We start from the raw sequence: 24,582 nt of genomic DNA on the forward strand, positions 1-24,582 counted from the left end.
CTTATTGCATATCCATAGATCCTTATTTCTTTAAATTTTGTGCTTCACTTTATCTCTTAGCTCATGCATCTCTTTTAACCTTTGGTGTCATAACCCAGGCTAGTTTCTTAATCAAGAGAATGATGCAGAAAGATTCTTTACATTCTGAGCCACAGAAAGTGAAAGTGAAGTCACTCAGTCGTGTCGGACTCTTTGCGACCCCATGGACTATAGCCTACCAGGCTCCTCCATCCATGGAATTTTCCAGGCAAGAGTACTGGAGTGGGTTGCCATTTCCTTCTCCAGAAGATCGTCCCAACCCAGGGATCGAACCCAGGTCCCCCACATTGCAGGCAGACACTTTACTGTCTGAGCCATCCATAACTAGGATGGGGAAGCTCAAATAACGAGTATCTTCTGATAAAAAGGCACGATCAGATAGGTGCACGCTCTTGCTCCTTCTTTCAGGCTCCACCCTTCAGTGGACAGCTTTGGGAGACCACACACCACTGCTCCTTGAAGCTTCCAGACCTGCCATCTCGGTTTTAGCTAAGCACTCAAGGCCTCCCGGAGGGCTGGCTTTGCATTCCTAAGTGTAAATTCAGTGACACCAGCCATGACACACGCCAGCTGAGAAAACAGTATTAGGACAGTCACTTGAAAATAAAATGGTACTAACGGACCACGTGACGATTTGAAACCAGTACCTGTTAAACTCTATGCCCTGCGATTCAGCATTTCACGGACACGCTGCATGTGACTGGGGCTGACGGAGCCAACAGTAATAACCATCTGCATAGATGGCTGCAGATCTGAGGCCAGTGAGGCCAAGGCGTGTGGCTCCCACAAGGCGCTCCAGAGGACTGTCCTCCCTGGGTGCGGAGACTGGGCTGACTGTGTCCTCTGCCATCTCCCCCCGCTGTGCTCCCAGGAGGAGGACTTCGTCCGGCCCAGCAGCCGGGAGGAGGCCCAGCAGCTGTGGGAGGCCGAGAGGCTCAAGATGCGGCAACTGCTGGACAAGCAGCAGAAGCAGATGGTGGAAGATTACCAGTGGCTGAGGCAGGAGGAGAAAGCCCTGGTGAGGAGAAAGCCCAGCCAGGGGAGGGAGAGGACATGCTCCGACACCACTGCTGGACACCTTCTTTTTTAAATAACTTTACTTATATTTTTATCTTTGGCTGTGCTGGGTCTTCGTTTCTGCGCACGGGCTTTTCTCTAGTTGTGCCAAGCTACTCTACAGTTGCGATGCCTGGTCTTCTCATGGCAGTGGCTTTGCTTGCTGTAGAGCACAGGCTTTGGGGAGCTTGGGGTTCAGTAGTTGTGGCTCATAGGCTCTAGAGCACAAGCTCAGTAGTTGTGGTGCCTGGGCTTAGTTGCTCCGCAGCATGTGGGATCCTCCAAGACCAGGGATCAAACCGCTGTCTGCTGCATTGGCAGGTGGACTCTCTACCGCTGAGCCAGCTGGGAAGCCCCTGAACACGTTCTGATAACCTTGCTCCCCTGGGAGAGATCAAGCCATCTTGTCCCCTTTCAGCTCCCCACCTGGCTGGAGTGAACTGCTCTCCAGGCATCCTTGGAGCTTTTGGTTATAGAATCCTAAGTCCTCTGATTTGTTTTCCCCCTCTGCAGGACCCCATGGTTTACATGAACGACAAGTCCCCATTGGTGAGTCACCAGGAGAGCACTCTACCTGGAGGGAGGGCTTGCAGGTAGTTAGTAGGACCTCCGACTCCACACCTGCCCACCTCGCCCTTTCTGCCTCGCACCACGAGAGCACCTTTTCCCACTTCACTCTGATCTTGGAGTCTCCTTGCTGAGCTCACACTTGATCTGCACTCTTAGCACCACCCACTCCGGCACAGGCCGCCCCCTCCCCAAGTCACTTCCGGTCAGGGAGTCCCCAGGTCCCCCTGCAGCTATGATCTCCAAACCTCTCAAGGGGAACGGGAACAAGCTAAGGGGGGACGTGGGTGGCCCCCAGGGCTGCACCAGTGACCTCTTCTCTTTCCTTCCTTCCAGACCCCAGAGAAGGAGGCCGGCTACAGTAAGTGTGAGCACCCTTCCTCTTGGCGGGAATGTCCCCGTTCGTGGCATCTTGTGTGCAGCCGTCTTCCCTGCCCCTTGCAGAGAGCAAACGGAGTGTATTTGCCATGGAAAGAAACATCTGTCCTGTGTTCGGAGAGTGTAGAGAGGCCCAGTTTAGGAGTCGATATTACACCACCTCCTATCCTCCACCTCTACCCCTGCTCCGACTGCTGCCCCCCACCCCTCTCATGGCATGGCTCCTGTTCCCGCCTCTCTGCTGCATTTATTTGGAGGACTTGGTGATCCTTCCTGTCTCCCACCCACTCTATCAGAAGCTCTAAAGTAGCGCCATGGCATCTCTCCCAAATGACTCTTCGCCTCCCTAGGCCCCAGTAAGGGAAGAAAGAAAGAGGGCGGGGCCAGCTGAATGGAAGCAAGAAGAGGGCGGAGCCAACTGATTTTCCCACCCACCCCTGCCCCGACCCCAGGGTCTCTCTAGGAGCCTCCCTGAAAGGCAGGGAGGGAGTGGTACCGGGCAGGATGTTGGCCTTTCCCAATTAACAGAAATTGACTAGAGGCCTGACAGGAAATTCAAGCAAAGTTTACTGGGGCTCCTGCGCTGCGGGCTGCAGGAGGACGCAAAAACAGGCTCCCTTGCTTGCTCCCAGAGGCAGGGGCGAGTTCATTCCTTACATGGGGGTGAGGATGGGGGTGGATCCAGGCGTCATGCAGGAGGGGTGGCTTAGGTGGTTTGCCCGCCCTTCTGTGATGGTGCGTGCCGCGGGGCATGCAGCAGTACCCTGCTTTTGTTCCCAACACCCAGTTTTTCGCTCCTGGCTCTTCAGAAATGGTTCTTGGATTTTATTTTGGGTTTCTTTTTTGTCTTTTTTGTATCTTTTGGTCCAGCATTTGCCCCAACTGCGGCATGCACACAGCTATTTTTAGTCCCATATCATTTCTTTGTATTGTCCTGGTGCAAACTTTGCTGCAGAGGTTCCCAGGTCCCAGTCCTGCAGTGAGCCAGGCTCTTCATCACCATCCCAGGGGAATGAGGCTGATGATGACGGTGATGGTGACCATGGCAGCCACCAAAGACAGTGACAAGCACTGGCCCCAGGTGCTTTAAAATGTCAGTTTAAACCCCACAGCAGTCCTTCCTATGCAATAGGTACAATGTATCATGATGCCCATTTTACAAAGGACATGAAACATACACCGGAAGGGCAAGCAACTTACCCAAAGTCACACAGCTAGTGATTGCTGCAGCTGCTGCTAAGTCACTTCAGTCGTGTCCGACTCTGTGCGACCCCATAGACAGCAGCCCACCAGGCTCCTGTCCCTGGCATTCTCCAGGCAAGAACACTGGAGTGGGTTGCCATTTCCTTCTCCAATGCATGAAAGTGAAAAGTGAAAGAGAAGTCGCTCAGTCTTTTCCGACTCTTAGCCACCCCGTGGACTGTAGCCTACCAGGTTCCTCTGCCCATGGGATTTTCCAGGCGAGAGTACTGGAGTGGGGTGCCATTGCCTTCTCCACAGCTAGTGATTAGCAGGGCCTAGATTTGAGCCCAGGCATCTGGCTCCTGCAGGGCCTTTCTAAGCAAACCTCCTACTTGGCAGATGACAGACCTGGGGCCTGTCAGTGAGCTGCCCTAGTCTCACGCCACTCTGGGGGAAGAGTTGAAAGTGGAATCAGGTCTTCTGACTGTTACTCCAAGCAGTCCCATGCGGCCTGTGTCTTTTGTTCATCAGAGTGGCCAGAGAACAGCATGCTTCTAGCAGTTCACTTCCTTGACCCCCAGATGGACACAGCAGACAATAGGGAAGCTTCACAAATCTACCACATAGGTGGCTGTTGCACCCACTGGGTGAGGCTCCAGGATCACCTGCTGCCTTCAGAGCAGGTTTCTCCCTCATGACAGTCAAGGTCAGAGTCTCAGGGCCCGGTGTGCTGGAACACCCACCGCCATCACTCCATCTCCACGGGGACTTTGGCTTTGTCTCTCTTTGAAATGGACAGTAGTGCCTGTCCCTGCGTACAGAGGACGAGGGAGACCAGAGGTTACTTTCCATTGTCCTGGGTTTCAGGTCCCATTTCCCTGGGGTCTCCTGATAGTAGTGGAGAAGGGCTGGGCTTGGTCATCAGCACCTATGAAGGGAGGGGTCAGGGTGCTGAGGACATCCCCTACTCATTGTCCCTTCCCTTTGCAGCGGAGTTCACAGCCCCCCCGCAGAAACCACCACGGCTTGGCGCACAGGTATCTGCTGGCTCTGCTGAAGCTGGTAATGGATTGGAATCAGGGCCTCACAAGACTGAAGGCCTGGACTGCAAAGACTGCAGAGGCCCACAGAAAGAATCGATTCCTGGATTCTCATTATATAGCTGAGGCCCAGAGAGGGCAAGTGCCTTGTCTACAGCTAATTCATTTAAAAAAAATTAAAAAAGCAGGGGGAAAACCAGCCCCCTCCCTGACCTGGAGGAAGGCTCACCCGTCCCAAGGAGCAGGAGGTGTGGCCCCCAGGCTCCCTGCACCCCCGTGTTCTGGGGTCGCTGCTGCCTTCTTCGCTCTGGAGCAGCAGTTCTCTGCGTTGGCAGCCCGTGAGAATCCTCTGAGAGCTTTGACACGGCCTGGCCCCCACGCCCAGGTGATGGTTCGGTTGCTTTGCTGTGAGGCTGACCACCAGCACTTTTTTAAGACACCCAGGCAGACCCTCACATAAGAACCATTGCCCCAGAAGCAGCAGGGAAGGAGGCCCCCCCCCCAGGCCCAGGCACTATTATTTCAGAGAAATGTCTTGGTGGCTGAGTTGGCACCACTAGTGCATGCCCAGGAAAGAACAGTGTGTCCCTCTGACTCGCCACCCTCCCCTCTGGCCACCTTCTTCTCCTCCTCCTCTCCCCGCCACAGTCCATCCAGCCCACAGCCAACCTGGATCGGACCGATGACCTGGTGTACCTCAACGTCATGGAGCTGGTGCGGGCCGTGCTGGATCTCAAGAATGAGCTCTGCCAGCTGCCTCCCGAGGGCTACGTCGTGGTGGTGAAGGTGAGAGCCAGGGAGGAGCCATGGACTTAGGGGACGGAGGCCACTCAGTCCATCCCTGGAAGGACGTGGGAGGGGCTGAGCTTCCCAGTCTGCCCGATTAGACCCCATTAGAGCAGGTTGTCAAAGAGAAGTTGGTTCCAGGTAGCCTCGGAAGGCAGGCACCATCCCAGGAGGGCCCTTCTCAAGGGAGACGTGGCTTTCTCAAAGAGCAAAGGGTGGGACTTCCCTGGAGGTCCAGTGGTTAAGACTTCACCTTGCAGTACAGGGAATGCAGGTTCAGTCCCTGGTCGGGGAGCTAAGATTCCCACATGCCTTGGGACCAAAAAAACCAAAACATAAAACAGAAGTAATGTTGTAACAAACTCAATAAAGACTTAAAAAAAAAAGCAAAGGGTGACAGCCACCCGCCCCTCTCTCTCCCAGAATGTGGGCCTGACCCTGCGGAAGCTCATCGGCAGTGTGGATGACCTCCTGCCCTCCTTGCCGTCGTCTTCACGGACAGAGGTGAGTGTCTCGGTGTCATCCACTGTCCCTTGCCCCCTTGTCCTGCTCCAGCTGTGTTTCAACAGGAGACCCAGAAGGGCCACCTGGGCAGCCCCGTGTCCTCTGTGAGCCTTCAGCAGGTGGCTCTGCACTGTATATCGCTGCAGGTACCACTAGGGGGCGGAGTTGGAACCCAGGGACCTCGCCGGCTTTCTGGGGCGAATTTCCTAGTTTAGGTCTCAGATCGTGGCAGTGACTTCTTAATGCCTGAGGACAGGCAAAGGAAGACACACATACTCCTTTTTAGCCCCATCCTGTCCATGACTCTTTGTCTAGTCACCCTTCTTACTAAGGTCAAGGTGAGTGTGTCACAGAAATAGCAGTTAAGGTTTCTTCAATTGATCATTTAATCTTCTTTATTTAAATGAGAAGCAACCACTGAAAACCAAAACGGGAATGCCAGTGCTCTATCTTGAGATGGTGCCAGTGGTAGGCAGAATAATGCGCCCCCATAAGGTAGCTGGAAAAGAGCGTTTCTGGGAAAGATCGAAGGCAAAAGGAGAAGGGGGCAGCAGAGGATGAGATGGTTAGATAGCATCAGCGACTCAATGGGCATGAGTTTGAGCAAACTCTGGGAGACAGTGGAAGACGGGAGCCTGGCATGCTGCAGTCCATGGGGTCACAAAGAGTCAGACATGACTCGGCAACTGAACAACAACCAAATAAAGGATGTCTGGGTCCTCAGAGCCTGTGTCTATGTGACCTTACATGACAGACAGGACCTTGCAGGTGATTAAGTTAAGGATCTTCAGATGAGAAAGCTATGCTGGATTATCCAAGTGGGTCCGGTATAGTCAAAAGGATCCTTGTAAGAAGCGGGTGGAAGCAGAGGTTTGTTTCATAAGAGTCAGAGAACGAGATGGGATAACAGAAGCAGAGGTTGGAACGAGGCCATTGCTGGAAAGATCCACAAGCCGAGGAAGGCAGCAGCCTTGTGAAGCTGGAAAAGGCAGGGAACAAATTCTCCCCTGGAAGAAGGAAGTTCCCCTTCTGGCAGAAGGAACTTAGCTCTGCCGTCACCTGGCCATTGGCCCCAGGGGACCCATTCCAGACTTGTGACCCCCAGAACTGTAAGAGCATAAATCTGCCTTATTTTAAGCCACTGTGTGGTAGTTTGTTACTGCAGGACTAGAAACAGAGGCAGTGCCTCTGAGCATTCTGTCTGGAAGCCCAGTCACAGACTCCCACAACTCCTGCCAGGCTATAGGTTGAGCTGCCACTGTCTCCACCATCTGTGACCACTCAAGACAGGCAGGACAGGGCAGGGGGGCCTGGGCACTTCCCAGGTCCCTTCAGGGTGGCTGCGGCAGCCCAGCGGAGCACCCTCCAGGTTGGTCCCGTTTGGCATGAGAGCGCTGCACCTGGGCAGTGAAAGCCAGTCTTTTCTTTCATTTGATAACTATCTCTTGAGTGCCAAGTCTTTGTTCAGCAGTGCACTAGATACCAGGATATAGTAGTTAATAAAAACCCTACAAGCCCAGACCACAGTCTGTGATCTATTGATGTGATTGTAGAGAGTTAACAGATGTATGGAGGCGCTTGACTTTTCTCCATTCACTCCGTGTCAAGCCAGCACCCAGGCATTTTGCCAGGGAGGGAGTGTTTGTGGGGCTGGATCGGAGGGGGCTGACTTGGGTAGTTTGGGGCCTGGGGTGCCTGCAGTGTTTGTCCTAGACGACCTGGCTCCAACCAGCACGAGCCTTGGACTCAGCCCAGGGCTGAGTCAGACCTGACCCCTACCCCAGCCCTCTCTCGGCCCCACCTTCCTGGGCCATCTCCGAGGTGGACCTCTATAGGGCTTGCCTGTCCTCCGGGCCTGGACTTGGCAGCCCCTCAGGGTCCCAGCCCCTCCCCTGTGCTCTTCCTGCAGATCGAGGGTACTCAGAAACTGCTGAACAAGGACCTGGCAGAACTCATCAATAAGATGCGACTGGCCCAGCAGAACGCTGTGACTTCCCTAAGTGAGGAGTGCAAGCGGCAGATGCTCACCGCCTCCCACACGCTGGCCGTGGACGCCAAGAACCTGCTGGACGCCGTGGACCAAGCCAAGGTCCTGGCCAACCTGGCCCGCCCACTGGCAGAGTGAAGAGGGCGGCACCCCCCGCCCACATCTCCGCCCCGCCCGCCCGCCCCTCCCTGCTCTTGCCCCTGCCCCTGCCTCGCCTTCGGTCCTGTGGGCCCACTTGGGGAGGGAAGGCCGAGAGGGGTCCTTCTTCCCTTGCCGTTTTGCACGACCCCTCTCCTCCACCCTACTCCCAGACTGTGCTGCCCAGGCTGCAGCTGGACAGAGGGGACTCAGGGCTGCAGGACACCAAGGGGTTACAAAGAGGCTCAGAGGGAGCATGGCTGCTGCCCACCAGCCACTCCTACCTGGCCCAAGGGGGTCACATGGCAGTCCCTTGTGGCCAAGATGGCTTTACGCAGGGACAGGGCAGGCCGATTGGGGAACCAAGCTAGTCCTTCTCCTTCCTGCTCCGCCCACAGAGGTCCCCTCCCCTAACCCCATGCACAGAGGGAGGGGCCGAGAGGGGTTTTCAGTGGGGAGGCCGGTGGCTGGTGCCATGAGGGATGGACCTGGCCTTCTTGTACAGTGTATATTGGAATTTATTTAATGTGAGTCTGGTCTGGACCAACAGCCGTGTGCCCCACTGAGGGGTGGAGCAGGGCCTGGGACGGTCAAGGGACAAGCTATTGGGAGTTGGCGCCCAGGAGGCTGTGTACTCCACACGCAGAGAGGGGAGGAGGGGAGAAGCAAGGCCACACTGGACCTGGGCGCCTTCCACACTCCTCGCCCCCTGGCTTTGCTTCCCTCCCTGACCCCTTCCTTCTCTCTTCTTACTGTCTTTTCTTACTTGTCTTTTCTCGCCCACACCCTGTCTCCCTCCCTCTCTTGTGTTTGTGCAGAACACTCTTACCTCCTTTATATTTGACTTGTGGATGAATTAAAATTGTACCATTTGCTTTGTGGTTTGATTGTTTTGTTTGTTTGACCTTCTGAGGCCCTGGAAAGAATCAACTGTGCTTCTGTTGGGCAGAGATCAAGAAGCCGAAAGAAGCCAGGGCTCAACCCCCAGTTCAGTTCAGTTCAGTCACTCAGTTGTGTCTGACTCTTTGCGACCCCATGAATTGCAGCACGCCAGGCCTCCATGTCCATCACCAACTCCCAGAGTTCACTCAAACTCATGTCCATTGAGTCAGTGATGCCATCCAGCCATCTCATCCTCTGTCGTCCCCTTCTCCTCCTACCCTCAATCCCTCCCAGCATCAGAGTCTTCTCCAATGAGTCAACTCTTCGCATGAGGTGGCCAAAGTACTGGAGTTTCAGCTTCAGCATCAGTCCTTCAGAAAAACACCCAGGGCTGATCTCCTTCAGAATGGACTGGTTGGATGTCCTTGCAGTCCAAGGGACTCTCAGGAGTCTTCTCCAACACCACAGTTCAAAAGCATCAATTCTGCAGTGCTCAGCTTTCTTCACAGTCCAACTCTCACATCCATACATGACCACTGGAAAAACCATAGCCGTGATTAGACAGACCTTTGTTGGCAAAGTAATGTTTCTGCTTTTCAATATGCTATCTAGGTTGGTCATAACTTTTCTTCCAAGGAATAAGTGTCTTTTAATTTCATGGCTGCAGTCACCATCTGCAGTGATTCTGGAGCCCAAAAAAATAAAGTCTGACACTGTTTCCACTGTTTCCCCATCTATTTGCCATGAAGTGATGGGACCAGATGCCATGATCTTCGTTTTCTGAATGTTGAGCTTTAAGCCAACTTTTTCACTCTCCTCTTTCACTTTCATCAAGAGGCTTTTTAGTTCCTCTTCACTTTCTGCCATAAGAGTGGTGTCATCTGCATATCTGAGGTTATTGATATTTCTCCTGGCAATCTTGATTCCAGCTTGTGCTTCTTCCAGTCCAGCATTTCTCATGATGTACTCTGCATATAAGTTAAATAATCAGGGTGACAATATACAGCCTTGACGTACTCCTTTTCCTATTTGGAACCAGTCTGTTGTTCCATGTCCAGTTCTAACTGCTGTTTCCTGACCTGCATACAGATTTCTCAAGAGGCAGGTCAGGTGGTTTGGTATTCCCATCTCTCTCAGAATTTTCCAGTTTATTGTGATCCACACAGTCAAAGGCTTGGCATAGTCAATAAAGCAGAAATAATAGATGTTTTCCTAGAACTCTCTTGCTTTTTCCATGATCCAAAAGATGTTTGCAATTTGATCTCTGGTTCCTCTACCTTTTCGAAAACCAGCTTGAACATCTGGAAGTTCACAGTTCACGTATTGCTGAAGCCTGGCTTGGAGAATCTTAAGCATCACCTTAACTAGCATGTGAGATGAGTGCAATTGTGTGGTAGTTTGAGCATTCTTTGGCATTGCCTTTCTTTGGGATTGGAATGAATACTGACCTTTTCCAGTCCTGTGACCACTGTTGAGTTTTCCAAATTTGCTGACATATTGAGTGCAGCACTTTCACAGCATCATCTTTCAGGATTTGAAATAGCTCAACTGGAATTCCATCACCTCCACTAGCTTTGCTCATAATGATGCTTCCTATGGCCCACTTGACTTCCCATTCCAGGATGTCTGGCTGTTGGTGAGTGATCACACCATCATGGTTATCCAGGTCATGAAGATCTTTTTTGTACAGTTCTTCTGTGTATTCTTGCCACCTCTTCTTAATATCTTCCACTTCTGTTAGGTCCATACCATTTCTGTCCTTTATCAAGCCCATCTTTGCATGAAATGTTCCTATCTCTAATTTTCTTGAAGAGATCTCTAGTCTTTCCCATTCTGTTCTTCTCCTCTATTTCTTTGCATTGATCACTAAGGAAGGCTTTCTTATCTCTTCTTGCTATTCTTTGGAACTCTGCATTCAGATGCTTAACTGTGATATTGAATGGTTTGCCTTGGAAATGAACAGATATCATTCTGTCATTTTTTAGATTGCATCCAAGTACTGCATTTCAGACTCTTGTTGACCATGATGGCTACTCCATTTTTTCTAAGGGATTCCTGCCCACAGTAGTAAATATAATGGTCATCTGAGTTAAATTCACCCATTCCAGTCCATTTTAGTTTGCTGATTCCTAGAATGTCGACATTCACTCTTGCCATCTCCTGTTTGACCACTTCCAATTTGCCTCGGTTCATGGACCTAACATTCCAGGTTCCTATGCAATATTGCTCTTTACAGCATCGGACCTTGCTTCTATCACCAGTCACATCCACAGCTGGTTATTGTTTTTGCTTTGGCTCCTTCCCTTCATTCTTTCTGGAGTTATTTCTCCACTGATCTCCAGTAGCATATTGGGCACCTACCGACCTGGGGAGTTCCTCTTTCAGTTTCCTATCATTTTGCCTTTTCATACTGTTCATGGGGTTCTCAAGGCAAGAATACTGAAGTGGTTTGCCATTCCCTTCTCCAGTGGGCCACATTCTGTCAGACCTCAACCCCCAGGGTACATGCTAAAGCAGGGTGGTGGGGTCAGGTACCTGCGTGCTCCAGCCCTTTGCCCCGGTACCTGACCCAAGGGCAGCTTTCCAGTGGGGACCCAGACAGCCCTTCCACTGCCACAAAGAAAAGTCAGTGCACCCTCCCAGCTGCCATCCACGTAACCAGGGCCCTGGGGGGCTGGAGAGGGGTCCCAGCTGCCTGAGCAGTGACTGCGGCTTTATTTGCTCTCTTTCCTCATTTGCAAGTTGGTTGGGAGATGGATTAACCGGAAGGAGTATCTCTACATCAGGAGGTCAAGGCTGGGAGCATCCCTGCTTCAGGAGAGGTGGGAGGAGGGGTAGCGGGGCTGGGGCTGCATCCACAGAGCAGGAGGGGTCAGAAATAAGAATGACCCCCGGGGGGGCGGGTCTTGGAAAGAACTGAAGCAGGTGGACTGGGCCTGGGGTGGCCAGTTTTCCCTGGAGTGTCAGGGAGAGCATGTGGAGGTGTGGAAGGGGTGGGCACCTGAGCTACCTGTCCCCTGAGGCACCCTCTCCCCACACACCCCTCCTTTGATGTCTGAGCCTCCTCACATGGCCCCATCGCATCCCCTGGGTCCCCCAACTTGGCCCTCCCATCCCTCTTTCATCCCAGGAGCATCTTATCACCACATCACCATCTTCACATCATCCTCACCACATGGTAACCCTCTGCAAAGCAAGTTCCTCCTCGCCCAACTCCAAAAACCCAAACAGGGCTCTGTACCCAGCAGATTCTCAGCACATAGTATAAACATGTCAAGTGAAGCATTCTAAGAAGACTTGCACGTTGGGACTCCATGGACAGACAGCTGCAGTCGGTTGGCGTTGACCCCAAAGGCGAACTCCAGAGGTGGCAGCAGGGAACGACAGTCAGCCATGACACCTCAGGGCCAGAGCAGGTGATGTGACATCAGATCATTCCAGCCAGGAAGGGAGGGAGGAAGAGTCCGACGGTCCCCAGGAAGCAAACGAGGATAAACAACCAGAGGAATATCCTATCAATGACCATGGCCACGTACCTCCAGTCTTCCTTCACCTGCAGGGGGAGATGGGTGCACAGTGAAAGGGGAGGTGACCCATCCACACGCAGCCCCTGTGAGAATGGCTCTGGGGGCGGTGGCAACCCCACTGAGACCTTGGGAAGCTAAGGCAGTGGAGGGGGCAGGGACAACAGAGATGTCTCAAGACTCAAATAACCCTCACTTAGTGATTTCCACCCTATCCCACCCCTATGACAATAGCCCAGAGCCTTTCCATGGGCTCTCAAGTTCCAGGTTATGGAAGTTAGAGGGACACAGAAGGTTCTAGAATCACCCAGGGGCATGAACCCTCCCTGGAGGAGGGTGATTTTCAGCACAACACTCAGAAGTTGCAAAATGGTGAAGACTTTGTTTCCCCCAAAGTTGCCTCGCCAATCACTCACCCAGCCCCTGGGAAGGTAGGTGAGGGTATGGCCCAGAGAAGGCTAGCAGGGGTATATGCAGTGGGGGTTGAGGGTTTCACAGGACTGGGGCTCACAGCCCAGCCACGTGCCTCCAGATTAGATAATAATTATTCTTATCTACTCAACAAGGCCACCCAGTCATAACCTCCTGGCCTTTCATCCTTCCCAAGGTTGGTGAGAAGAATTCTGTGACCCTGGGCGGTGGCCTTGTCACCTAATATGCAGAACACAGCAGGGGTGGAATGGAGGGGAACTCACTTGGCCCAGCCAAGCTCCTCGGGGTTTGTGGGTAAATAGTGAAGTTGGCAAAGTGCCCAGAGCCCAGGTCAAGGACAAGGAAGGGGAGCCCACCAGGACAAAGGAGCGGGCCGGTTTTGGGGGATCTCCTGATGAATCCCCTCCGCCTGCCTCCACTCATCCCCGTCCACCCACCTATGGGCTCTGGTGGGAAATGGCTGGTGTGAGGATGGCGTGGGGGACCCCTCCTCCTCTGTCCTGCTGCCTCCCAGTTAAGCTGAGCTGGGACAGCCTTTACTGCTGTTCTGCCAACAAATGTCATAAGAGCGGCCAGCCAGCTGTTCTCCATCACAATGTATTCCAGATTCCAAGGCCATGACTAAGGGAGTTGGTCCTTATGGGGGAGACTAGGGTGGTGCCAGCTAACACCCTTGGGGGAGGGGGGAGTGGTTCCATTCTAGGCTGGCAAAGTCACCCAGGGGAGGGACCCTCCCCCAGCCCGCACTCACCGAGGAATCAGCATCCTCAGCCCGCAGGTGATCAGCAATATAGTGCACACCCTCCAGGGCCTTCTGTACACGAGGGGAGAGCAGGAGCCCGCCCTCCAGCACCTGAGCCTCTGCCTTGGGACCCGAGGCCACTGGGTGCAGACTACCATGGGTGTAGATGCCCACGGAGGGCGACGAAGGACCCGCACACACCCATCTGCCTTCCTCCTCCTCCTCCTCTCTCTCCTCCGCGTCCACGTTGGTCTCCAGCCAGTGATAGGAGGGGCAGAGCTTCAGATCCGGAGTGCCTCGGAGCTCCAAGGGTGGCAAGGGCCGGCTTATCAGAAGCCACCGGGACACACAGCCCAGAAAGGCCACCCGCACCCAGTGGGGCATGTTGTGGGTGCTGGCAGAGCGGTGGTGGACATTGAGCACGAAGACGGTGATGACAATGGACAGGGTGACGAAGATCATGGTGAAGAGCAGGTACTCGCTGATGAGCGGGATGACCAGCGAGGTGGACGGGATGATCTCGGTGATGAGCAGCAGGAAGACGGTGAGTGAGAGCAGCACAGAGATGCACAGGGTGATCTTCTCGCCGCAGTCGGAGGGCAGGTAGAAGACGAGCACAGTGAGGCAGGAGATGAGCAGGCAGGGGATGATGAGGTTGATGGTGTAGAACAGGGGCAGGCGCCGGATGAGAAAGTAGTAGGTGACGTCGGCGTAGACCTCGGCGCAGCAGTCGTACTTCTTGGTGTTGTAGGTGCCCGTGGCGTTGACGATGGCCCACTCGCCACTCTCCCAGTAGTCCTTCAGGTCCACCGTCTGCTCCATCTGCACCAGGTCGATCTTGGCCTTGTCGTACGACCAGGAGCCAAACTTCATCTTGCAGTTCTGCTGGTCGAAGGGGAAGAAGGTGACGTCGATGCTGCAGGAGCTCTTGTAGATGGCGGGCGGTGCCCAGTGCAGCAGGCCCGAGGAGAAGAGGTGGGCCTTGGTCATGTGGGTCACCACGAACGCCCCATCTGCACTGAGGAGAGGAGAGGCATTGGGGGGCGGGGGGCCTGGGGCACCCCAGCTGCCCAACCCAGGCTACTCCAGATAACTACCAGCAGGGGGACCCCGATAACACAGCCAGACCACGCCGGGTTGTTGGGACTTGAAGAAGCAAGACTCTTCAGCTAACAGACAGCTAGAGCTGCCTGAGTTGTCTTTCAAACACCATCTTCCTAACTACAAAAGTAGGAATTTTGAAGAATATAGGAAAGTACCAAGAATTTTAAAAATAATCACTGTTGTTGATGATATATGTATATATATACATATCACATATATTTGATCATCATCTAGACAACACATATAGAATTTCTATATATTTGTGATCATAGGGTATATACATAGTTTGATGGCCTGTTTGTATTCATTTAACATTTTAGGGTAATTGTGCTATGACCCCATGGACTGAAGCCACCCAAGCTCCTCTGTCCATAGGATTTCCCAGGCAAGATACTGTAGAGTGGGCTGCCATTTCCTTCTCCAGGGGATCTTCTCCAGAGGACTCAGGGACTGAACCCATTTCCTGTGTCTCCTGCATTGGCAGGCGGATTCTTTACCGCTGGGCCACCCTGGTTGTTTTTTATTATATCCTCCACCATGTGCTGCAGGTGGTGATGAAGCCCCTCTGCTGGAGGTCTTGTCTTTTCTACCTGGGATTTTAGTTTCTTCCTCAGCAAAGACCTGATAATTTTGCTGGTGAAGAAGGAATCCATCCAGTTAACAGACATATTTGAGTCAGCTGCCCCCACCAGGGCCACTATAGGGACTGTTGGGGGGAATGAGGTGGGAGACTCAACGCCTGCCCTGAGGGAACCACGAGGAAAAGATGAGCCTCAAGCATCTACAGTCCAAGGGAGGCAGTTTGGCCACAGCATTAGGAGGCCAATCAGAGTTCTCCCCAAGAACTATTGGGGGGAGCTTCCTTCCGGTGAGCAAGCTGTCATTTTAGCAAAGCCCTGATGGATGGATGGTAGGATCTGGCAGAAAGCTGGGGTGGAGAATGGACCAGCAGAGCTTCCGCAGAACAAGGAATGGAGGACGAAAGGCTATGGCTCACAGACAATGCTTGGGCTAGGGGAACTGCTGGACGGTGAGTTGGGGCGGGGTGGGGCCTCGGTGGGGGTGGTGAGAGAGGAGGCCAGCAGCGTCCTGAGACTACCCATCTAAGGGCCCATAAGGACGCTGATGACACTGGGACAACGGAGACCAGTCCAGTTGGGCTTCTTGGGAGCCTGAGTCCCTGACTGCCCCTACAAAGTGGCACAATGGGCTCTTAGCCCCAGCCATACTTCCCGCCACAGTTTCCACAGTCAATCCTAAAAGCAGGTGAACCAGAATACACAGAAAGAGACACTTCTTTCCCTTGCAGTAGTTCCAGGGTAGAGATTTAAGCCGAGTGGAAACCGGAACTTTGAAAAGGAGGTACAAACTGATTAGGGCAGAAGTTTAATTTTTGAAGACATCATACTTAATGACCACTAGATGGCACCATGGGCCCCTATTTTGAGGAAAGAGCCAAACACTGTCCCGGGTCTTCTTAACCTGAAGTGGAGGGTTCGGCTGGAGGAAAGACCTTTCTTCAAATGTCTGTAAGAATTTGATTTGAACTTTTGTTCTGTCAAAGGCATTTCCTGTTATAATCAGGTAACACTGGCCTTATTGGCAATCCTAAAACTCCAGGCCCTGGCTGATGCGAGGACTTTGCTCCTGCCCTCTGCCAGAAACGAGAAGCAGAAACTAGAAGGATCCTGAGTGAGGTGAGTGGTCTAACAGTGGCAGTGTGAGACAGTGCGGATAATCCCTGCCGAATATGTGTTTACAGAGATGGCTCAGATGAAAGGGCTCTGGACCTGTTTGGGGCTGGGCAGTATAAAGGGATCACTGTCATCTTCCTGACCCAACTAAGGACACCAAACTTCAGAATTGAATCTGTTTCCCTTTATTCTATTGTTTAAAAATAGCTTTTTCCAAATTTGGGTCAAACGAATTGGGAAATGCTGGGCTCAGGGGGTGTCTTGTCTGTACAACTTCTAACAACATTTAAAATGACATTTTCCAAAGAACTAGGGATGGGGTGCCAAAGGGGTTTTAATGACATACAAGGTTATCTAGAACTATTTGACCACAAAACTATTTTTCATACCTAGTCACATCTCCAGGGACTAGCGCTTTCTGGAGCCCCACTTTAGAAAACATTTTTAGACAAATATCATGCCAAACATCCCTTAATTTTCAGTTCTTGACTTCTAAATAAATAATTACTGGCTACTAAACATAAATGAAGTTATAGTTCTTCATATCTTCCATTTTTAAAAAAAACCGACCTGGTCCTCTGGGGCTCTCTTTAGATTCCCCTGCCTTCTGTTTTGGGGCTTCTTTAGGGGCTCAGATAGTAAAGAATCTGCCTGCTAATGCAGGAGACCCAGTGAACCCGGGTCAGGAAGATCCCCTGGAGAACTTCCAGTCCTTACACTCAAAGACTGATCTTTTTTGGTTCTGAATACAAGGCAACTATAAATAATATTTTTAAATGTCACTTTCGCTCCCTTCAAAGGTGCTGCCGGGAGATGCTTCTTACCTTTTCCAACAGTCATGCCATCCTGCAAAACTCCCACCCTTAGGCATTGTTTTCACAGCCTGCATCAACCGCATTTTTCAAACAATATTCAGTGTTGGCAAATCTGTGTCCTACTAGCAGAGCGCAGGCACGGATATATAGTAGGTTCTCAGTAAACTTGGGGTGTATAAGTGAAAGCATGAAATCAAAGAAGAGAATCAAGAGACAAGGTGGAGCGTCGAGCAAAGCAGGAGCTTGAGAGGAAGGCAACGCAGCTGGGCCACGAGGGGGCGCGCCTCCCAAGGCCAACGCAGCCCAGCACCCAGTTACCCGCCTCCCGCAGGCACGGTGTCCCAGGACCCCAGCCGCTTCCTACTTGTTGTAGAGGACTATGTCTGGGATCCAGATCATCTCCGAAGGGACACGGAGGGATGTGATGTTGCCGAAATCGACCGGGTTCCAGCGCAGCTTGTAGTCGCTCCACTCCTGTGCGTGGGGAAGGGAGTTCTGTAAGCGGCCCTGCCAGGGGAGGGGGCCTGGGAAAACCTCGGGCGGCTTAGGGACGCCCCGCAGCCGATTACAGAGCATTCGGAGCTCCTCACCCGATCCTGCAGCATAAAAGGGCCACGATGCCCCAAAAGGGCCCTGAGATGGGAAAGAGGAGTTCAGTCTAAGACAACCAAGCTCTCGGTTTGCCCCACCTCTAGTACTCAGAGTCCGGGTCACATCTGACCATGGGTCACCCTACTCACGCTTTTGTTATGCTGGTCCCTAGCTGGACGACCCCGGCAAGCAGCCTCACTCATTTATAGTAACATTTGTTTTTTTCAGTGCATCACAGCTTACAAAGGTTTTTCACACCCTCTGTCTAGAAAGAGCCTGAATGGGAAGAGCTGGGCAAAGAGGGCAGAGCAGGTAGAAGTATTGCCCCATCTAACAGATAAGGAAACTGAGGACCAGATGGATAAAAACAACACACCAGAGTTACACAGTTGAGAAAGGAGAGTCAGCTGAGAAAGGACAGTTTCCAATTGTGCTCCAGAGCGCCCCCCAATAGCCCTGATTCCACTGGCTGGTTCAAGTGAATCTGTGTTTTTCAAGTGAAGCTTGGAGGGTACGCCGTCAACAAGTGGCGGCTCTAGGGCTTGAACCCAAGTCTCCGAGTTGTCAAACTTGCCCTAATTCTAGGGGTCATTTTCCTTTTGTGCATTTGCACTAAAATAGTGCAGTGGTGCACTCTTGAAAAGGCTCCCGTGCATGGTAACCTTTCCCCTTCTAAGGATAGCTGTGAAACATTTACACAAACTCATCAACTGGGTAGGGGTCCAAGAAGGCAAACAGGAGGCTTTGCAGGAGGCAGGTGCATGAGAGGAAAAGCACTGATCCTGCTCAATGATTCCCAGACTTCAAGCACTCAAGCCCCAACTTCACAAGTTTTGCCCATATATATGCACCACCTTAGCAGTGTGTTAGCATTTACTTAGCTTTAGTATTATGCATTTACTTAGTATTTTCCTTTAAACTGATTCACTAGTTTAGTTTAGTCCCTCAGTCGTGTCTGACTCTTTGCGACCCTATGGACTATAGCCTACCAGGCTCCTCCATCCTTGGGATTTTCTAGGCAAGAGTACTGGAGTGGGTTGCCATTTCCTTCTCCAGAGGATCTTCCCAACCCAGGGATCAAACCCGGGTCTCCCATATTGTAGGCAGACGCTGTACTGTCTGAGCCACCAGGGAAGTCCTAGTTAAGCTTACATAAATTTTTGAATTTTACATCATTGAAGTAGCTGGAAAACCCACATCATTTGAAGCTATCTACTGAAATATACATGTATGACTTTTTAAAAAGAGGTTTTGGAGCCAACTAAAATCATCTCAAGAAACTGCCATTGGTACCAAAACCATGCTTGGGAAGACATTGGCTTAGCAGTGGTGCTAATTATTTGTGTGTAGGTGAAAGCTTTGGAGAAGGAAATGGCAACCCACTCCAGTACTCTTGCCTGGAAAATCCCATGGATGAAAAAGCCTGGTAGGCTACAGTCCATGGAGTCTCAAAGAGTCAGACATGACTGAGCGACTTCACTTTCACTTTCAGATTAAAGGTTAGACAGAAAGAGAAGCCAGATTGCAAATAGGAAAGATAAAAATGTTCCTAAAATTGTCATGATTTTTCAGGACATTGAGGAACCATTTTGAAAGGGATTGGCCTTTGCAAATATTTCCCTTTCCCCCAGTCCACTGTGCGTCAAGTTTTCAGATTCGACCAACAGTGTAGGGGCATCCACACCAAGATGGGATATATTAATTGGCAGATAGATTGTAGTATCCCCATTTTACAGATGAAAAAAGTGAGGCTTTGAGACTAACTTGCATGGTATCACAGGCTGGTCAGAGGCGGTGCTGTTGGCCTGACTCCTGCTGCGGTGCTTCTTTCTCTCTTTACTACCCCAGTCCCTGAAGCCAAGATAACTGGTCCACAGGGACAACTGCAGTCACCCAGGTTCAAGATCTGATCTTTGCACTGCCGTGGCTTCCCAAGTCCCTTCATGACTCTGCATCTCATCTGTAAAGAGGAACCTCATGGCCCCTGCAGTTCCAAGGTCAATAGCATCAGAGCGGTCTGATCCATGCCATCCATCTAAACATCCAGTTGTAAAGCCTGAATGGCCAGCAGACAGACCCCCACCATCTACAGCCTATGGCGCAAGAATGGCACACCCGCCACTGACCAAGTATCCCTGGTGGTCCAGTGGTTAAGAATCTGGCTTGCTTCTATATAGCACAAAGAACTATAGTCAATATCTTATAATAACCTATAGTGGAAAATAATTTAAAAAATAATGTATGTGTATAGGTATAACTGAACCACACAAAAACCTACTTTTTAAATTTAGTTATGTTTATCCTTTTGCCAGTTTTTCTAAATGTCCTGTGGACATCTAATAACAGCATATGAGATACAAAAGTTTAAATATATTTGTGTGGGATATAAGATTTATACAAAATAATATAAATGGAAATCTATCATATTTAAATTGTTAATAACATCATTCAAGATGCTCCTATTCTTATTTTTTCTGCACTTGATAAAATATTCTCAGAGAGATGTTAACGTGTGTCACTATTATATTTTTTCTTTTCCCTTATATTTCTTCTGATTTTTGCTTTATATATCTTAGCTTCTTTAGTGTTTAGTGTCTAATGGTTTATGACGTCTATTTCTTTGTGCATTGTACCTTTTTTCATTTAAAATATTCATCTTTGTTTCATTTAAAAATAAATTAATTAAAAAAAAAGAATCTGGCTTGCAATGCAGAGGATGCAGGTTGGACCCCTGGTCTGGGAAGACCCCACATGCTGGGGAGCAACTAGGCCCATGCACCACAACTACTGAACCCACGTGTGGCCACTACTAAAGCCTGAGTGCTCACCATACTCGGCAACAAGAGAAGCCACCACAATGAGAAGCACGTACCCTGCAACTAGAGAAAGCCCATGCACAGCAACAAAGACCCAGCGCAGCCCCAAATAAATACATATATTTTAAAGTGACTCAAACAGAAATGTCCATCAAAATTCTGATGGTTATGGTTTTCAAAGTGCCAGCCTCTGAGATGGGGAGAGTCAGGTTGCCAGTGGGTTGGGGAGAAGACGCCCTGGGAGGGACGTAGGCAAAGGGCTGGGCCCTCTTTCTTGTCTTCTCCCGTCTCCAGGGAGAAGGCACCTTCAGGGTCTGGGGAAGGGTGAGCAAGGAGGAGGGCCAGGGAGAGAGACCTGAAAGCCCGTGCGCCCGAGTCCTGCCCTCGTGAGTGGCACCTGAGAGAGGGCCGCTCACCCGCCACCAGGACTGACGCTGAGCCGGCTTCCGGTTAAGAGGCAGCAACTACACTTCCTATCTCTTGGGACCCTTTCTCTGGGGTCCCTGGGCCATCGGGTGAGGAGTCCAGCTCCTCTTCTGGAGAGAACAGATGGAGAGACCCTGGAAGTGCCAGGAGGAGAAGGCATGGCTGGGCCTGGCTTTCAGAATCTTTCAGAGTCTTCCAGACATCCTTGCTGAGGGATGGACAGGTGAGTGAAACCACCTTGGACTCTCCAGCCACCAGCCAAGTGCTGCCAGGAGTCTCCAAGCAAAGCACTAAAACGCCTGGCCATGAAATCTCTTGCTATAATAAGCTATCTGTTGCTTTAAGCCAGTGAGGTCTGGGGAAGCCTGTTAGGCAGTGTAGACACAGAGCACTCGATGTTCTCCAGTAGAAGGAGCCTGGGATACACAGTGGGACACACCTGGTCTCTCTTCTAGCACTCTGCTTCTATTTCCCTCAGCTGTAAAGCGGACAGAATAAAACTGCCCATGTTTCCAGTGACAGTTCAGTGAGCTGACCTGCAAATGTAGCAGGGATGTAGGCAATGTCCATTCCCAGAAAGGGAACCATGTGGCTCTTGTAGGTGGAGTCTCTATACTGGACTCAGAGCCTGGCCGCAGGAGCACAGCCCCTCACGAGAAGCGGCCTGAAATCGGCTGGCTTTGGAAGGGTCCTGAGCGGCAAGTCTCAGGCAGAAGGTGAGTTTAGAATCATGCTGTTAGTGAAAGAGTCCTGGGAGGGTCTGGGGCTCATGAGTTCCCACCCTGCTCCTGCCTTGCCCCGGGGAGGGACACTCACCTGCTTTAGCCAAACGTTGGTAGTCATCATTTGGTTCTTCTCATCCTGACCAGTAGCGGGAGAGAAAGCAGTTAGACTGAGGAGCGAGTCCCAGGAAACAGGGCAGAGTGGGAGGAGCTGATTCAGGATCCCACTCGCCAAAGAAGCTTTGACATGACGCCCCAAGTCCAGCCCGCCCTCCGCCCCTCCTGATACTGCCCTTCTCACTCAGATTCTTCAGGATCACACGGGCCTCTGGGTCCTCTGGGCTTATGTCAGGTGACACAAGGAGGGCATTTAGAAAACCCACTGCTGCCAATCACCGTCCTCCCTGGAGGGGCTCCAGGGCTGAGAGTGGGAGGGAGACTGAACACCTGTGATGCTGAAGGGTGATGCTCTGACTGAGGCGGGCTGCGAGCGCTGGACATAGGGAGGAACAGAGGAGCCCTGGAAAGGGGTCCGTGCCCGGGGCTGATCCCGAGGGGGAAGGATGGGAGGACAGACGCACCACATCGATGAGCTGGGCAATAGACAGCCCAAAGCGCACGATCACCACGTCCGAGGTGTTGGGCACCGGTCTCGCCCAGCGGTTGTAGCCCCTAAAGAGGTGTTTGAAGAGGCGGTCCTCAGCGTGGGTGTGGGGGGCCCTCTTCGAGGATACTGTTGGACAGGAAGGGAGATGGGGGTTTCCAGAAGTCCGTGGTGCTGGGCGCTTGGCTCCCTCTCCCATCCAACCAGAGCCACTCAGCCTCACTGAACCTTAGTTTCCTTATCTGCAAAATAGGCACACTAATCCCGTACCTATGTCAAAACACTGCTGAGAATGAAATATAATAACGTCTGTTCGAGCTTACAAAGCAACCGATCAGTGCATAGTCGGCACTCAAGCAATATCAGTTACTCTATGACTGCTGGATAAGGACTGATGCTGAAGCTGAAGCGCCAGTACTTTGGCCACCTGATGCAAAGAGCTGACTCATTGGAAAAGACCCTGATGCTGGAAAAGATTGAGGGCAGGAGGAGAAGGGGGCAGCAGAGGATGAGATGATTGAATGGCATCATCGACTCAATGGACATGAGTTTGAGCAAACTCCAGGAGATGGTGAAGGACAGGGAAGCCTCGCGTGCCAAAGTCCACGAGGTCACAAAGAGTCGGACACAACTTAGCAACTGAACAGCAACAACAATGGATAAGGGGTGAAAACAAGTGCTCAGAGGGGTGCAGAGCAGTGGGAAAAAGTCAGACAGAGGGAAAAGATTAAGCCTGAAACTGAGGAGACCCAAGGGACAGCAAACTGTGAGAGGCACCTGATTGTGAGGGGTGAGCTGGCCCCGGGAACTTTCACTCCCATCCCCTTATAAGGAACCTCTAATCCTAACCATGAAATTCTCTGCCACTCAGAGAATCTCCCCTGTTTTTCCTCAAACCACTGGTATCTGCTCCTTCTCATCAGCTAGGTAAAGTGTCCCCAGATTGTCTGATGGAATCACCCTTGTCTGGTTTCACCCTGTTCTGTAAACAGCTTCATCTCTTCAGGGTTCTCCTGCCTGAGCAGATCGAGAACCACCGCTCTAAAATTCAAAACATCGATAGCAGCTGCCACGTATGTATCTCAGGTGCTAGTCACTAGCCTTTATTCCAGGCCACACCCCCAGGAGCCCTGGGAGGGGCACAGCACATTTAGCATTTTGCACTTGGGGAGAACTGGGCTTGCGAGGTTCAGATGCCCAGCGAGCGCCCCCTACCTTCCCGCGATGGAACAGCTACCCTGAGACTCGCGGGTCACCACCAACCCACTTGCAGCAGTTTCAACCCGAGGCATGTGCGCTCGCATGTGTGACAGGATGCCCTGGGGACCGTCCCTGCTCACCTGCCGGGATCAGAAGAAGCCACCAGAGCCCGATCTTTGTCTTGAACGGGATCACAAGACGGGAGGGACCCATGGCTTCAGAGGAGTGGTCTGGAGGCTGCTGGACATCAGAAGGAAGGCCGGCTTGGGCTTGGCTGTGGGGTTGAAGCTGGGACCACTCCCCCAACAGGGCCTGGAGAGCTAGCGCGGCAGAACTCCCTGGTTCCTTCTCACCTCAGAACCTGAGTGAGCCCAGCAAAGTGTTCTTAGGGTGATGCCTCCTTGACACAAGAAGGCATCACCTCCAGTGCCTCACACCTTTGACCTCATTTGGACCTCCCATCAATCCTAGGAAGGTACAGGGAAGGGGATAGTATTATCCTTTTTATTTAAATTAAAAATACTGATGATCAAAAAAATTGACTGATTTGCCCAAGGCCACATAGTTATTGATGCTTTTGAATTGTGGTGCTGGAGAAGACTCTTAAGAGTCCCTTGGACTGCAAGGAGATCAAACCAGTCTATCTTAAAGGAAATAAACTCTAAATATCCACTGAAAGGACTGATGTTGAAGCTGAAGCTCCAATACTTTGGCCACCTGAGGCAAAGAGCTGACTCCCTGGAAAAGACCCTGATGCTGGAAAAGACTGAAGCAAAAAGAGAAGGAGGTGGGAGAGGGTGAGATGGTTAGATAGCATCTCTGACTCGATGGACATGAATTTGAGCAAACTCCAGGAGATAGTAGAGGACAGGACAGCCTGGTGTGCTGCAGTTCATGGGGTCGCCAAGAGTCGGACACAACTTAGCAACTGAACAACAACACAGTTAACAACTGATGAAGTTGGAATTCAAGCTCACATCTCAGCTTCTCAACTATAACGTGTTCTAGTGCCACTCAGCGGTGGCAACTAGAAAGATAATTGTGTATGGGCGACTCGGCCAGTACTGGCTTGTGTTTTGTAGGTTGTGACTGTCATTGCTCTGCCACAGTCACAACTAAGGTCTGTGAAAGACAGGTGGTGACAAGGCCCAGGTGCCCTACACCAAAGCCAGTCTCTTCACTCCCTTCTCCTTCCAACCAGTATCATGGCTGCAGATCCCAAGACTATAATCTGTTTCACCTTCCCACCAAGGGCACTAAATAAAAGCATGTTTTTTTTTTTCCCCACTCATAAGAGTAGGGGGAAAAGAAGTAGAAATCAAGGCATGCTGAACTTGCACCATATAAAGATTC

At 51.5% G+C, this 24,582-nt stretch overlaps 2 protein-coding genes across 3 annotated transcripts in view; one reads left to right on the forward strand and one right to left on the reverse strand.

The window, feature by feature from the left end:
* Positions 1-8,491, forward strand: part of PTK2B (protein tyrosine kinase 2 beta) — a 137,885-nt gene extending 129,394 nt beyond the window's left edge. The window contains exons 25-31 of the mRNA XM_068974277.1: positions 911-1,057; positions 1,609-1,644; positions 1,999-2,023; positions 4,213-4,259; positions 4,911-5,048; positions 5,472-5,552; positions 7,462-8,491. Coding sequence (XP_068830378.1) covers positions 911-1,057; positions 1,609-1,644; positions 1,999-2,023; positions 4,213-4,259; positions 4,911-5,048; positions 5,472-5,552; positions 7,462-7,677 — 690 coding nt within the window. The 3' untranslated portion in view covers positions 7,678-8,491. The remainder of the gene's footprint in view (positions 1-910; positions 1,058-1,608; positions 1,645-1,998; positions 2,024-4,212; positions 4,260-4,910; positions 5,049-5,471; positions 5,553-7,461) is intronic.
* A 3,495-nt stretch (positions 8,492-11,986) lies between these two features.
* On the reverse strand, positions 11,987-23,442 carry CHRNA2 (cholinergic receptor nicotinic alpha 2 subunit). Of its 2 annotated transcripts, XM_068974278.1 has the most exons (6): positions 23,370-23,442; positions 22,007-22,158; positions 21,520-21,564; positions 17,235-17,344; positions 13,267-14,275; positions 11,987-12,112 (listed from the first exon to the last, which is right to left on the reverse strand). In XM_068974278.1, the coding sequence occupies exons 1-6, from the start codon at positions 23,440-23,442 to the stop codon at positions 11,987-11,989; spliced, it is 1,515 nt and encodes a 504-aa protein (XP_068830379.1). The 2 variants fall into 2 exon arrangements, with proteins under 2 accessions (XP_068830379.1, XP_068830380.1); XM_068974279.1 differs by lacking the exon at positions 23,370-23,442 and having other exon boundaries at positions 22,052-22,120.
* Positions 23,443-24,582: the final 1,140 nt, after the last annotated feature.

This window comes from Capricornis sumatraensis, chromosome 6, assembly GCF_032405125.1.
Source record: "Capricornis sumatraensis isolate serow.1 chromosome 6, serow.2, whole genome shotgun sequence".
In the NCBI taxonomy this organism is placed as follows: domain Eukaryota; kingdom Metazoa; phylum Chordata; class Mammalia; order Artiodactyla; family Bovidae; genus Capricornis; species Capricornis sumatraensis.

What these genes read in the sequence shown, in the direction of transcription:
- CHRNA2 (XM_068974278.1), bottom strand. Translation starts at nt 23,442, where the DNA reads ATGGGTCCCTCCCGTCTTGTGATCCCGTTCAAGACAAAGATCGGGCTC. An exon ending in GCTTCTTCTGATCCCGGCAG is followed by an intron (nt 22,159 to 23,369) that starts GTGAGCAGGGAC and finishes CCTGTCCAACAG; the next exon opens with TATCCTCGAAGAGGGCCCCC. An exon ending in GACATAGTCCTCTACAACAA is followed by an intron (nt 14,276 to 17,234) that starts GTAGGAAGCGGC and finishes TCCTCTCCTCAG; the next exon opens with TGCAGATGGGGCGTTCGTGG.